Here is a 14,235-nt window from a genome sequence, read left to right as displayed (position 1 = left end):
GAGAAATGCATGGATTTTCTTTCTGTATCTTATATTTCTCTCAAACCCTGTAATGAAATGCACCATTTTTTTTTAAAATCGCATTTCATTCCCCTGGGTGAGGAGGTGTCAGGCCCCCACCTGCCAAGACTGAGGCACACATTATTTCACCACATGAACATTAAAACTTAAAATTGCAAGCCCCTGACTGGAAAGACATTTGCATAGTAATAGAGTGTTGGAACAAGAGACCCAGTCCTTGCTTCCCCAATACACAGAAGAAGTGGTCAGACCAGTTTTGTCACATGACTAGTTGGCTGTTTTTTTTTGAATTTGAACTTCCAACAAGGAACTTGAAATCAGAAAACTGTTTTCTCCTGGACTGAACACCTCTCTCCTGTCTGCTCTCATCTCGCTCTCACCAGCTTTGGAAACCACTGAAGACACATGAATCCCAAGAGAGAAAAGTCTCTTACAGTGAACAAGGTTTAAGAAGAATACTGAGCCCCAAAGAAAAGCAAGACTACCTACAATCAAGGGCCCTACAGCGAGCTCGGAGCACAGTAAAAAACCCTCTTCAGAGACTGCCTCAAACCTCTCCATTTTATTTTTCCTTTGCTCTTTTCTGTCCCTATCTGCATGTGTGTATCATGTGTGCATGCTAACGTGGGCGCATCGTATTAGAGTTTAAGTTTAAGATTTAATAAATTTCACTTTTCTTCTTTAAACCTAAGAAAGCCTGTTTTATGCTCAGTTCTTTACCTTATAACTGGAAATCGGGGAGGCGGTGGCATAGTGGTCATAGTGGTAATCCAGAGCCCAGGCTAATGCACTGGGGACATGGATTCAAGTCCCACCACGGCAGATGGTGAAATTTGAATTCAATTAATAAATCTGGAAGTAAAAGCTAATCTAATGGTGACCATGAAACCAGTCAATTGTTGTAAAAACCCATCTGGTTCACTAATGTCCTTTAGGGAAGGAAATTTGCTGTCCTTACCTGGTCTCGCCTACATGTGGTTGCTGACTCTTAAATGCCATCTGAAATGGCCTAGCAAGCCACAAAAGGGCAATAAATGCTGGCCTAACCAGCAACACTCACATCCCACAAACGGATAAAAAAAGAGGATTCACCAAAGGGGGAACTCAAAACACAGCATGTTTAAAATTAAACCCTGCTACAATAAGACCAGTAAAAGACCCCTAGACACCTTTCTCACCCGGTCGTAACAAAGTATTTATCCAATTCTTGTTCGCAAGTTACTATCGAATCTGCTTCTACCGCCCTTTCAGGTAGCACATTCCAACGCAACTCACTATGGAAAAGTATGTTTCCTCATGTCACCTCTGGTACTTTTGCCAATCACCTTAAATCTGTATCCTTTGATTACTGATGCTTCTGCCACTGGAAACAGTTTGTCCTTATTTACTCCATTCACGATTTTGAACACCTCTATCAAATCTCCTCTTAACCTTCCCTGCTGTAAGGAGAACAACCCCAGCTTCTCCAATCTCTCCACATAACTGAAGTCCCTCGTCCCTGGTATCATCCCGGTAAATCTCTTCTATACCCTCTTCAAGGCCTTAAGTGTGGTGCCCAGAATTGGACACATTACTCCAGCTGAGGCCTAACCTGTATTTTATAAAAGGTTTAGCATAACTTCCTTACTTTTATACTCTATTCCTCTATTAATAAATCCAAGGATCCCATATGCCTTTTAACAGCCTTCTCAACTTGTCCCGCCACCTTGAAAGATTTGTCTATGTACACTCTCTGTCCCTGCACCCCCTTTAAAACTGTACCATTTAGTTCATATTGCGTCCTCATTCTTCCGACGAAAATGTATCACTTGACATTTCTCTGCATTAAATTTCAACTGGCAAGGTTATGCAATTAATATCCCATGCTCTTCTTCAAATAACTGAATCTTTTGCATCCATCTAAAGCGGGAGATGGGGCAGAGTTTAATGTCTCATCCAAAGACAGTACCAGATAGCGCGCACTCACTCAGTGTTACACTGGGAGTGTTAGGCTGGATTATATATTCAAGTCTCTGGGGTAGGACTTGAACCCGTAGACTTCTGACTCACTAGTGAGAGTGTTAACTGGTACCCCACAATAATTTGACAGACTGCTATGTATAACATGGCAAATAAAAAAATATTTATTATGTATAACATCGTCCTTGACAGACTGCCCACACCATTCACCTTCAGTCTTCCCTACAAGTATCCCTAGCTGTGTCAGCCATGGCTCAGTGGGTAGCACTCTTGCCTCTGAATCAGAAGGTTGCAGGTTCACTCCAGAACATAACCAAAAATCCAGGCTGACATGCTACTGCAGTACTGAGGGACTGCTGCACTGCAGGAGGTGCTGTCTTTTGAATGCAATGTTAAACTGATCTCTCAGATGGACATGAAAGATCCCATGGCACTATTTTGAGGAAGAGCAGTTATCCCTGGTGTCCTGGCCAATATTTATCCCTCCATCACTGAAAAATAGACTACCTGGTTAAATTGCTGCTTGCGGGATCTTGCTATGTGCAAAATGGCTGCCACACTGTCTCCATTACAACAGTGACTACACTTCAAAAAGTATTTTAGTAGCAGTAAAGCGCTTTTGGATGCCCAATGGTCATGAAAGGCATTCTATAAATGCAAGTCTTCCTTTTTCTCCAAGGTCAGCCTGGCTGTATAGGATATTGAGACAGCTGGACATTCAATGCTGTTCCCTCTCCTCGTGCTCTCCAGTGAGAGAATGTGTTTGGAAGGTTCACTCTATCTCAATTCCCTATGTCAGCGACAGCTCTCTATTTGACTACAAGACGTACAGGTTTAACATCCCCTGTGGGTTTATTTCTAACCCTGCCTGTGCCTGTGGCTGTGGCTCACGGCAGCACAACTGAAATGGGCAGTTCACCATCTAGGAAATCGCGGTAACAACCTGCACCCCGTGACAAGACTTAGCAAGTAAAGCTGTTCGTACTGAACCTGTCACAATTAAAGTGGCCGGGCTCCACAAATAAATTAAATAACAAAAAAAAAGTATTTCACATGTCTTACTGATTATCTCCACAACTTTATTTCACCATATAAATTCAAAATTTTCTGTAAAATGAAACACCTTTTAGCCGTTAGCTGTGGCTCAGTAGGTAGCACTCTTGCCTTTGAGTAAGAAGGTTGTGGGTTTAAGTCCCACTCCATCATACTTGCGTGCATTATCTCAGTTGACACTAGTGCAGCACTGAGGGAGAACTGTGCTGTCTTGTGGATTAAGCATTAAACTGAGGCCCTCCCGGCTCTCTCAGATGGACATAAAAGATCGCATAGCATTATTTTCAAGAACAGCAGGGGTGTCCTTCCCACTCTCTAGTGTCCTGGGCCAATATTTATCCCTCAACCAACATCACTAAAACAGTTATCACATTGCTGTCTGTGGGAGCTTGCTGTGTGCAAATAGACTGCTGCATTTCTTACATTAGAAAAGTGGCTACACCTCAAAAAGTACTTCATTGGCTGTGAAGCACTTTGGGACATCCTGAAGTTGTTAAAAGGCACTATATAAATGCAAGTCCTTTCATTCATAAATCAGCGAATTAATCCCATACACCATCTCCTGAGGTTTTAACCATGGAACAGGTAAATTATCTTTAATTAAATAATTCTTAGCAATATTTTACAGACCCCTAATAATTTTCTTCCACCAGACCTGTGAACTTTTTGTTGTTTAAAAATAAAACTCCAATCTCCCTCCCTTCCAGAAAGAAACTCACTTACCCAATGCACAAAGGAGATACTGTGTGAGCTTCATGGTAGTAATGGAGAGAGGATGAATTTTTCCTCTGGCTTTCCCTTCCTGCAGCTTAATGGATTTCTCTGGGAAGCTTCCTGATGCCAAGATCTATTTAGGCAACGGGTTAAACAGCAGCCACCGACAGTCTGGTACCCTCGCCCTTGCCCGGGAGATCAAATGCATAAAATTACTGGTCATGAAAATATATTTCAATCAATTACAAACGCAGTCCTTCAGGTATCTCCAGGGCAACTGCAGCCCTTGCAGACAAGATGAATGAAACTTAGATGTAATTACATTCACAAATGCATCTTTTTTCTCTTCCACCCTTCCCTGCCCTTCTCCTCTCCCTGTTTGCTACTGAAAAAAAAAACTATTGCAAATAAGTTGTCCTGTTCTGCCCCCGTCCACGGTGAGTTTGCAGGCTTCTGTAGAATTGCTGATCCCTGGGATTTGGAGACAGAAAAGCGGAATAATTCCACTGATGATTGCGCAGTGTCTGTCCTCCACGGTCAAATTCTATTCGCTTCTGGGTCCTAAGCTCCGCCTTCCACGGCCGTGATAAACAAAATGTGGGATAGGACTGCCTTCGTGCCAAGCAATAATTTTACAAAGTTGTCTCATTTGTGCCTCGTTTCACCTCCCCGCCCGCCACCCCCGACATAAACAAAAGTTTCATTCGTACATAGGGGAGCTTTAACAGCATTTAATAGAACGTCCCAAAGTCAAAATCCTCCCCATGTAATAGACACAGTATTTGACTTAATTCAGAGATTCTAAATCAGTAACCTTGGCTACAACACTCACACAACTTGGACAGGCACAGAACGAGGTCAGTCGGCCCCTCCTGCCTGTGCTGCCTATTTGAAAGAACTATCCAATTCGTCCCACTCCTCTGCCTTTCTCCCAAAAGCCCTGAAAAATTTTCCCTTTCACATATTTATCTAATTCCCTTTTGAAAGTTACTACTGAATCTGCCTCCACACCCTTTCACTGAGTGCATTCCAGATCACAACAACTCTGTGCAAAAAAAATGTTCTTCACCTCCCCTCCCACTGGTTTTTTTGGCAATTATTTTGGATCTGTGGATTCTGGTTTACTGCCGGGAGAACAGTTTCTCCCTATCTCCTCTATCAAAACCATTCATAACTTTCAACATTTCTATTAAATCTCGTCTTAGCCTGTTTTGATGGTGATTCACTTCTCCTCTGTGCGACCCTGAAGCATCAAGTCCAAACTGAAGTTGGTGTCAATTAGCCACTGATAGGAATCAACCATTTGGACTGATGTCGTGTGCATCTTCCAGTGTCACCTGTGGCTCAGTGGGTAGCACTCTCACTTCTGATTCAGGAGGGTTTGGATTCATAGTCCCATTCCAGAGACTTGAGCACATAATCTACGCTCACATTCCAATGCAATACTGAGGGAGTGCTGCACTCTCAGAGATTCCATCTTTCAGATGTGACACAGAATTGTTACAGCACAGAAGGAGGCCCTTTGGCCCATTATGGCTGTGCCAGCTCTCCGAAAGAGCAATTTACCTAGTGCTCTTCCCTATAGTCCTGCACGTTCTTCCTTTTCAGATAGTAATCCAATTCTCTCTTGAAAGCCTTGATTGAACCTGCCTCCACCACACTCTCAGGCAGTGCATTCCAGATCCTAACCCCTTGTTGCATGAAAAGGGTTTTCCTCATATCACTGTTGCTTCTTTTGCCAATGACCTTAACTCCGTGACCTCTTGTTCTTGAACCCTCCAGCAATGGGAAGCTTTTTATCCCCATCTACCCTGTCCAGACTTCTTATGATTTTGAACACCTCTATCAAATCTCCTCTCAACCTTCTCTTCTCCAAAAGAAAACAGTCCCACCTTCGTCAATCTATCCACATAACTGAAGTTCCTCATCTGTGGAACCATTCTCATGAACCTTGTCTGCACTCTCTCTAATGCCTTCACATCTTTCCTAAAGTGTGGCACCCAGAACTAGACACAATATTCCAGTTGAGGCCACACCAGTGTTCTATACAAGTTTAACATAACTTCCTTGCTTTTGTACCCTATGCCCCTATTAATGAAGCCCAGGATGCGATATGCTTTATTAACGACCCTTTCAATCTGCCCTATCACCTTCAATGATTTAGGCACATAGACACCCAGGTCCCTCTGCTCCTGCATCCCCCTTTAGAATTGCACACTTTATTTCTTGACATTCTTCCTACCAAAATGTATCACTTCACACTTCTCTGCATTAAATTTCATCTGCCTGTCCACCCATTCCAGCAACCTATGTCCTTTAGAAGTTCTACACTAACCTCCTCACAGTTCACAATGTTTCCATGTTTGTAGCATCCACAAATTTTGAAATTGTGGCCCGTACACCAAGGTCTAGGTCATTAATATATATCAGGAACAGCAAGGGACCTAACACTGACCCCTGGGGAACTCTAGTACCATGTTCCTCCAGTCCGAAAAACATCCATAAACCACTACTCTCTGTTTCCTGTCAAGTCAATTTCATATCCTTGTTGCTACTATCCCTTTTATTCCATGAGCTATAACTGTTCACAAGTCCATCGTGTGGCACTTTAATCATTTGCCTTTAGGAAGTCCATGTACACCACATCAACAGCATGGCCCTGATCAACCTTCTCTGTTGCCTCATCAAAATACTCCAGCAAGTTAAACACAATCTGCCCTTCACAAATCCATGCTGGCTTTCCCTAATTAACCCACATTTGCCCAAGTGATTAATTTTGTCCCGAATTATCGTTTCCAGAAGATTCTTCACCACCGATGTTAAACTGACTGACCTGTAGTTGCTGGGCTTATCTTTACACCCTTTATTGAACAAGGGTGTAACATTTAGAATCACAGAAACAGCACAAGTCCTTCGGCCCATCGTGCCTGTGCCAGCCATCAAGCACCTAGCTACTCTAATCCCATTTTCCAGCACTTGGTCCGTAGCCTTGTATGCTATGGCGTTTCAAGTGCTCATCTAAATACTTCTTAAATGTTGTGAGGGTTCCTGCCTCTACCAACTCTTTATGTACTGTTCCAGATTCCGACCACCCTCTGGGTGAAAAAATCTTTCCTCAAATACCCTCTAAACCTTCTGCCCCTTACCTTAAATCTATGACCCCTGGTTATTGAAAAAAGATTCTTCCTATCTATCCTATCAATGTCCCTCATAATGTTGTACACCTCAATCAGGTCCCCTCTCAGCCTTCCCTGCTCTAAGTAAAACAACCCTAGCCTATCCAGTCTCTCTTCATAGCTGAAATGCTCCAGCCAAGGCAACATCCTGCTGAATCTCCTCTGCACCCTCTCCAGTGCAATCACATCCTTCCTATAGTGTGGCAACCAGAACTGTACGCAGTACTCCAGCTGTGGCCTAACTAGCGTTTTATACAGCTCCATCATAACCTCCTTGCTCTTATATTCTATGCCTCAGCTAATAAAGGCAAGTTTAGTTTAGTTTAGAGATACAGCACTGAAACAGGCCCTTCGGCCCACTGAGTCTGTGCCGACCATCAACCAGACATTTATACTAATCCCACATTCCTACCACATCCCCACCTGTCCCTATATTTCCCTACCACCTACCTATACTAGGGATAATTTAGAATGGCCAATTTACCTACCAATCTGCAAGTCTTTTTGGCTGTGGGAGTAAACCGGAGAAAACCCACGCAGACATGGGGAGAACTTGCAAACTCCACACAGGCAGTACCCAGAATTGAACCCGGGTTGCTGGAGCTGTGAGGCTGCGGTGCTAACCACCGCGCCACTGTGCCGCCCAAGTATCCCATATGCCTTCCGAACCACCTTATCTACCTGTCCTGCTGACTTCAGTGATCTATGGACAAGTACACCAAGGTCCCTCTGACCCTCTGTACTTCCTAGGGTCCTACCATCCATTGTATATTCCCTTGCCTTGCTAGTCATCCCAAATTGCAACACCTCACACTTCTCAGGATTAAATTCCATTTGCCACTGTTCTGCCTATCTTACCAGCCCATCCGTATCATCCTGTAATCTAAGGCTTTCCTCCTCACTATTTACGACACCACCAATTTTCGTGTCATCTGCAAACTTACTGATCAGACCTCCTATATTCACATCTTAATCATTAATGTACACTACAAACAGCAAGGGCCCCAGCCCCGATTCCTGCGGTACACCACTGGTCACAGGCTTCAACTCGCAAAAACAAACCTCGACCAGAACCCTCTGCCTCCTGCCACTAAGCCAATTTTGGATCCAATTTGCCAAATTGCCCTGGATCCCATGGGCTCATACCTTTTTAACCAATCTCCCATGCGGGACCTTATCAAAGCCTTACTGAAGTCCATGTAGACTACATCAACTGCCTTACCCTCATCTACACATCTAGTCACCTCCTCAAAAAATTCAGTCAAGTTTGTTAGACATGGTTTCCCCTGACAAAGCTATGCTGACTATCCCTGATTAATCCCTGCCTCTCCAATTGGAGATTAATCCTGTCCCTCAGAATTTTTTTTCTAATAGTTTCCCTACCACTGATGTTAGACTCACTGGCCTGTAATTACCTGGTTTACCCTTGTGCCCTTCTTGAATAATGGTACCACATTCGCTGTCCTCCAGTCCTCTGGTAACTCTCCTGTGGCCAGAGAGGATTTGAAAAATTGTGTCAGAGCCCCTGCTATCTCCTCCCTTGCCTCACATAACAGCCTGGGATACATCTCATCAGGGCCTAGGAATTTATCCACTTTTAAGCCAGCTAAAACCGCTAATACCTCTCCCCTTTCAATGCTAATATATTCAAGTATGTAACAATCCCCCTCCCTGATCTCTACACCTGCATCATCCTTCGCCATAGTGAAAAGTAATGATTTATAACCTCACCTATGTCCTCCAGTCCTCTCGCACCACCCTTGAATCTAGGGAAGACTAGAAAATTATGGCCAATGCCTCCACAATTTCCACTCTCACTTCTCTCAGTATCCTTGGATGCATCTCTCCAGTCCTGCTGCTCATCAACTTTAAATACAGCTAGACTATCCAACACCTTCTCATCAATTTTAAGCCAAGTTTCTGAATTACCTCCTCTTTCAACCTGATCTGTCCAGCATCTTCTTCCTTGGTAAAGACTGATGCAACGCATTCATTTAATACCTCAGCCATGCCCTTGCCTCCATGTGTCCTTTTTGGTCCCTAATTGGCCCCACTTCTCCTTTTACTATTAATATGCCCATAGAAGACTTTTGGATTCCTTTTTTATTAGCTGGCAATGTCTTTTCATACTCTCTCTTTGCTTCTCTTATATGCTTTTTCACTTCCCCTCTGAAACTTCCATATTCCGCTTGGTTCTCGGCATCTGACACCTATCATAAGCACACTTTTTTTCATCTTAATCTCTATCTCTTTCATCATCCAGGGAGCTCTGGACTTGTTGCCCTACCTTTCCCCTACATGGGAATATACCTTGACTGTGCCCTAACTATCTCTTCTTTAAAGGCAGCCCATTGTTCAACCTTCTTAAATAGATGTAAATGATCACAAGGCATTGTTTCAAAGAAAAACAGAGGAGTTGTCCCTTGTGTCCTGGCCAATATTTAGCCCTCACCTAAATCAGAATATATGGTTATAAACTCATTGCTGTATGTGAATTCTTGCTTTATGCAAATAGCTGCTGCATTTCCTGCACTATAACAGTGACCACACTTCAAAAAGCTGTGAAGCTTGTTGGAATATCCTGAGGTCATAAAAGCCACTTTTTAAATGCAAGAACTTTATGTTTTTAAAGATGCTCTATGCAAACAAGTTATTATTTGCTCCAGTTCCTTCTCTCTCACAACCTTGCTCATCTCTGTTTTGCAGATGCTACCATGCTCAGCTTTCCTCTCTTGTTCCATCTAAGCTGTAAATACAACATCCTACACACTCTTCCCTCCTAACACTGCACTGACTCATCACACCACCACCTGCTCGAATGTGCTCTTTCCCAGGGTTCATAAAAACTGATACTTCCTAAATACCTGTCGCCCCTGCCTTCACATCCACATTTGGTGTCAGCTAACAGTTACAACCTGAATATTGCACTGAATACTTTTAGTATTGCACTGCTTTACTCAAAGGTTGACACTCCAGTGCGGTACTGAGAGTGCGCCGCACTGTCAGAGGAGTCACCTTTCAGAGGAGGTGTTAAATTGAGGTTCTGTCTGCCCTCTCAGATGGATGTAAAACATCCCATGGCACTAATTTGAAGAGCAGGGGAGTTCTCCCCGGTGTCCTGACCGATATTTATCACTCAACCAAAGCCTCTTGCACTAACTTTTTCCTACAACCCAAGCTTGGCCTCATCTAACTGCTACTGACTTGAACGGTCTCAACTTTGCACCTTCCCTGTCTAAGTTCACTAAGTAAATCAAAAATCGCTGTTTGAATAAAAAGGTTGCCACAACTAAAAACATCAACAGGATAGGAATAGGAGGCCATTCAGCCCCTCAAGCCTGTTCCACCACTCAATTAAATCGTGGCTTATCTGTATCTCAACTCTATCTACCCACCTTGGTTCCGAATACCCTTGGCTGAAAAAGTTGAGGGATGCAACCTTTCAAGCAAAATAGTGTAGAGCACACTAGGGTCCATGATGAAACTGTGGGGATACTCTGAGTCATTAGCTTTCAGTGTTTGTTGACTTTATTGGTATAGTATTTCTGTTGCCTATACTAACAGTTTTCATCGGAGTAGCTGACACTTTCTTTCCTAAGTTGAAGCAGGACATTCCTGTAAGATTTGCCAGTACTCACCTGGAGAGTTCCTGGACTCTTAATAACTGTAGCGGGAGGGAAAGGATGGGGTGGGGTTAGGAGTAGGCGGCGTGCCTGAGAGAGCTGTCAATTCGGCAAGAGGTCTCTCAGAGGATTAACAACACTGCGGGGGTGGGAGGGCCCGAGAATGTACTAACACTTGCAGGAGGCCCTGGAAGTGTGTCAATAGTTGCTAGAGGTCCCACGCAGAGAAAAAGTGTGGAAAATCTCTGGTACAGAAAAAACTTGTTAATAAAAGGTTTGGACAATTCTGCCCCCTGGTGTCTATTACTGATGGCATTTTCTGTTCATGGAATACAAAGAATTTACAGTTATCTAGTAATACCTTTCACTAGCAAAAACACCAAGAGTGGTGGATACTGGCAAGATAATCCGTTTTTAGTTGAATTGGTTGAAGGATAAATATTGTCCAGGACACCAGGGAGTATTCCCCTGTACTTGTTCAAAAAGCACTGTGGGATCTTTTGCATCTCATCCAAAAGACTGCACCTCCGACAGTGCAGCTCTCCTGTGTAGTACAACAAGGGAGTGCCAGCCTAGATTTTGTCCCTGGGGTCATCTATAAATCCATGATCTCCTGACTCAGAGGCGACAGAGCTACCCACGGAGCCACAGCAGATTACAAACCAGCGTGTATTGAACCTAGGTAGGAATGGGGCCGAATTGTTAGGATTTGGGGGGAGCTAGGCAAATCATCTAAACTGTCAAGTGCGTGGCACAAAAGCTCTGCACTTTGACAGCCTCCTGCAGGCAGCTGGACTTCTCGGCAGAGCTTTAATCAATAGGCAGGCTCAGTCTGGTCACAACTCATTGGATCAAGGGCTTGGCAGAAGCTTTGAATTCCAACAAAGGATCCTATTGATGGAGCCCATCACTGGCTAATAGCCTGGAAGGCAGAAATTCTCTCCACTGACGCGCACACACACACTCATATGGTTCAACTGAGTTAACAGCAGACAGAGCCATCCTTGTTTCAGCCTGGTTTTGAAATAATCAGTGAACCTCTTAAGAGCCTCAACAATATTACTCCTTGCAGATTGCACTTTATGTTCTCAAGCTTTACTTCACAAACAACAACTTTCCCACATGTCCTTCAGCATTAACATTGCAGTCCACTCACTGGTTACACCCCACACTCTCAAATAAATGATTCTTGCTACTATTGCACTTTGTAAAGGTTAAACATTTAACACTGCCTGGATGATTATACGGACAAGGAATAAATAAGGGGGATTAGTATGTAAAATTAAAGTGCATGGGATTGGGGGCAGTGTATTGCGATGGATAGAAAATTGGTTGGCAGACAGGAAATAAAGAGTAGGGATAAATGGGTCTTTTTCCGAATGGCAGGCAGTGACTAGTGGGGTACCGCAGGGACTGGTGCTAGGACCCCAGCTATTCCCAATATACATTAATGATTTAGATGAGGGAACTAAATGTAATATCTCCAAATTTGCAGATGACACAAAACTGGGTGGGAGAGTGAGTTGCGAGGAGGGGGAGTTGGGAGGAGGATGCAGAGAGGCTTCAGGGTGATTTGGACAAGTTGAGAGTGGCCTAATGCATGGCAGGTGCAATATAATGTGGATAAATGAAAGGCTATCCACTTTGGTAGCAAAAATAAGGCAGATTATTATCTGAACAGTTATAAACAGGGAGGGGAATATGCAGCGAGACCTGGGTGTTCACGTACACCAGTCGCTGAAGGTAAACATGCAAGTGCAACAGGTGGTAAAGGCAAATGGTATGTTGGCCTTCATAGCGAGATAATTTGAATACAGAAGCAGGGATGTCTTGCTGCAATTATACAGGGCCTTGGCGTGGCCACACCTGGAATATTGCACGCAGTTTTGGTCTCCTTATCTGAGGAAAGATGTTCTTGCTATAGAGGGAGTGCAGCAAAGGTTTACCAGACTGATTCTTGGGATGGCGGGACTGACGTATGAGGAGAGATTGAGTCGGTTTGGATTATATTCGCTGGAGTTCAGAAGAGTGAGAGGGGATCTCATAGAAACCTATAAAATTCTAACAGGACGTTACAGGGTAGATGCAGGAAGGATGTTCCCGATGGTGGGGGAGCCCAGAACCAGGGGTCATAGTCTAAGGATACAGGGTAAACCTTTCAGGACTGAGATGAGGAGAAATTTCATCACCCAGAGAGTGGTGAGCCTGTGGAATTCACTACCAAAGAAAGCAGTTGAGGACAAAACATTTCATGTTTTCAAAAAGGAGTTAGATATAGCTCTTGGGTCTAAAAGGATCAAAGGGTATGGGGTGAAAGCCAGAACAGGCTACTGAGTTGGATGATCAGCCATGATCATAATGAATGGCGAAGTAGGCTCGAAGAGCCAAATGGCCTACTCCTAATTTTTATGTTTCTATGAATCAACAGAAGCAGTGAGTCTCCTCTGGCCTACAAAAATGAGATTCCCATCACAAATATATTGGGCTGTTGAGGGGTAATTTGTCTGTCTGATTTTTCTCAAATTTGGGGGAAGAGTCTTTCAGTCTGGTACCTCAGCCAAATGTCTATTCTTCAGTTGTCAGCCATGGCTCAGTGGGGAGCACTCTTGCCTCTGAGCCAGAAGGTTTATGGGGTTCAGGTCACATTCTAGAAACTTGGGAGTACAAATCCAGACCGACACACCCAGCGTCGGTTGTGAGGGGATGTTGTACAACCACCAATGGTGAAGTGATTAAAATTGGGGATGCTCGTGAGGTCAGAAATAGATAAATGCAGATATCTTGGAGGGTGACAGGGCTGGAGGAGATTACGGAGATAGGGAAGATCAAGGCCATGGAAGGATTTGAAAACAAGGATAAGAATTTAAAAAATCGAGGTGTTGCTTAACCAGGGACCAATGTAGGTTAACAAGCATGTGGTGATGGGTGAACAGGACTTGGTGCAAGTAAGGACACAGACAGCAGAGTTTTGGATAACCTCAAGTTTACGCAGTGTAGAATGTGGGAGTCCAGTCAGGAGAGCATTGGAATAGTCAAGTCTAGAGGTAATGAATGCATGGATGAGGGTTTCAGCAGATGAGCTGAGGCAGGGGTTGAGTGGAGTGATGCTAGAGGTGGAAATAGGCAGTCTTAGTGATGGCGTGGATATGAGGTTGCAAAATCAAATATGGTACATAGATTGGAATTGGTAGCTGGAGGCTACTCTCTCAGTACTGCACTAGACTGACAGCCTACATTTTTGTGCTCAAGTCCCTGCAGTGAGTCTTAAAACTGCAGGGATGCAGATCCACAACCACCCACTCATCACAAATAACAATTCCTTATGTAAACAGTAGAATATTTGACTGATTTGGTGATTCTGACAGCATGACAGCTGTCATGATGTTGGTCACACAAATGTACACACCAGTGACAGTGAGTGACCTCTGCAGGGGAGTTAGAGGTTGAAACTGCAACAGTTTTTCCCCTGTGCACTAACCCCATGAACTTCAACCAGCTACAGTAACTTCAGCTGTTGCATTGGTTATGCCAACTTTCATACAGTACCATCAACATAGCAAGGTGCTTCATAGGAGTGTTATTGAACCAAATCTGACAACGCACTAATCAAGTAGATATTGGGACATTTAAGGAGTTATCACTGGCCTGCACCCCATCATAAATGTCAGAATGGGAATGCTCATTGATGA

At 43.8% G+C, this 14,235-nt stretch overlaps 1 protein-coding gene across 4 annotated transcripts in view; it reads right to left on the bottom strand.

Annotated features, from left to right (window-relative positions):
• Positions 1-4,257, bottom strand: part of podxl2 (podocalyxin-like 2) — a 109,788-nt gene extending 105,531 nt beyond the window's left edge. For 3 of the 4 annotated variants that reach the window (XM_068052147.1, XM_068052150.1, XM_068052151.1), the window contains exon 1: positions 3,757-4,257. In XM_068052147.1, coding sequence (XP_067908248.1) covers positions 3,757-3,790 — 34 coding nt within the window. In that variant the 5' untranslated portion in view covers positions 3,791-4,257. The remainder of the gene's footprint in view (positions 1-3,756) is intronic. The other variant, XM_068052148.1, reaches the window with a different exon arrangement.
• Positions 4,258-14,235: the final 9,978 nt, after the last annotated feature.

The sequence above is a fragment of the Heterodontus francisci genome, chromosome 19 (genome assembly GCF_036365525.1).
Source record: "Heterodontus francisci isolate sHetFra1 chromosome 19, sHetFra1.hap1, whole genome shotgun sequence".
Taxonomy (NCBI): domain Eukaryota; kingdom Metazoa; phylum Chordata; class Chondrichthyes; order Heterodontiformes; family Heterodontidae; genus Heterodontus; species Heterodontus francisci.
Note: the sequence above shows the minus strand (reverse complement) of the source record. Positions and strands in the feature narration are given on the sequence as shown.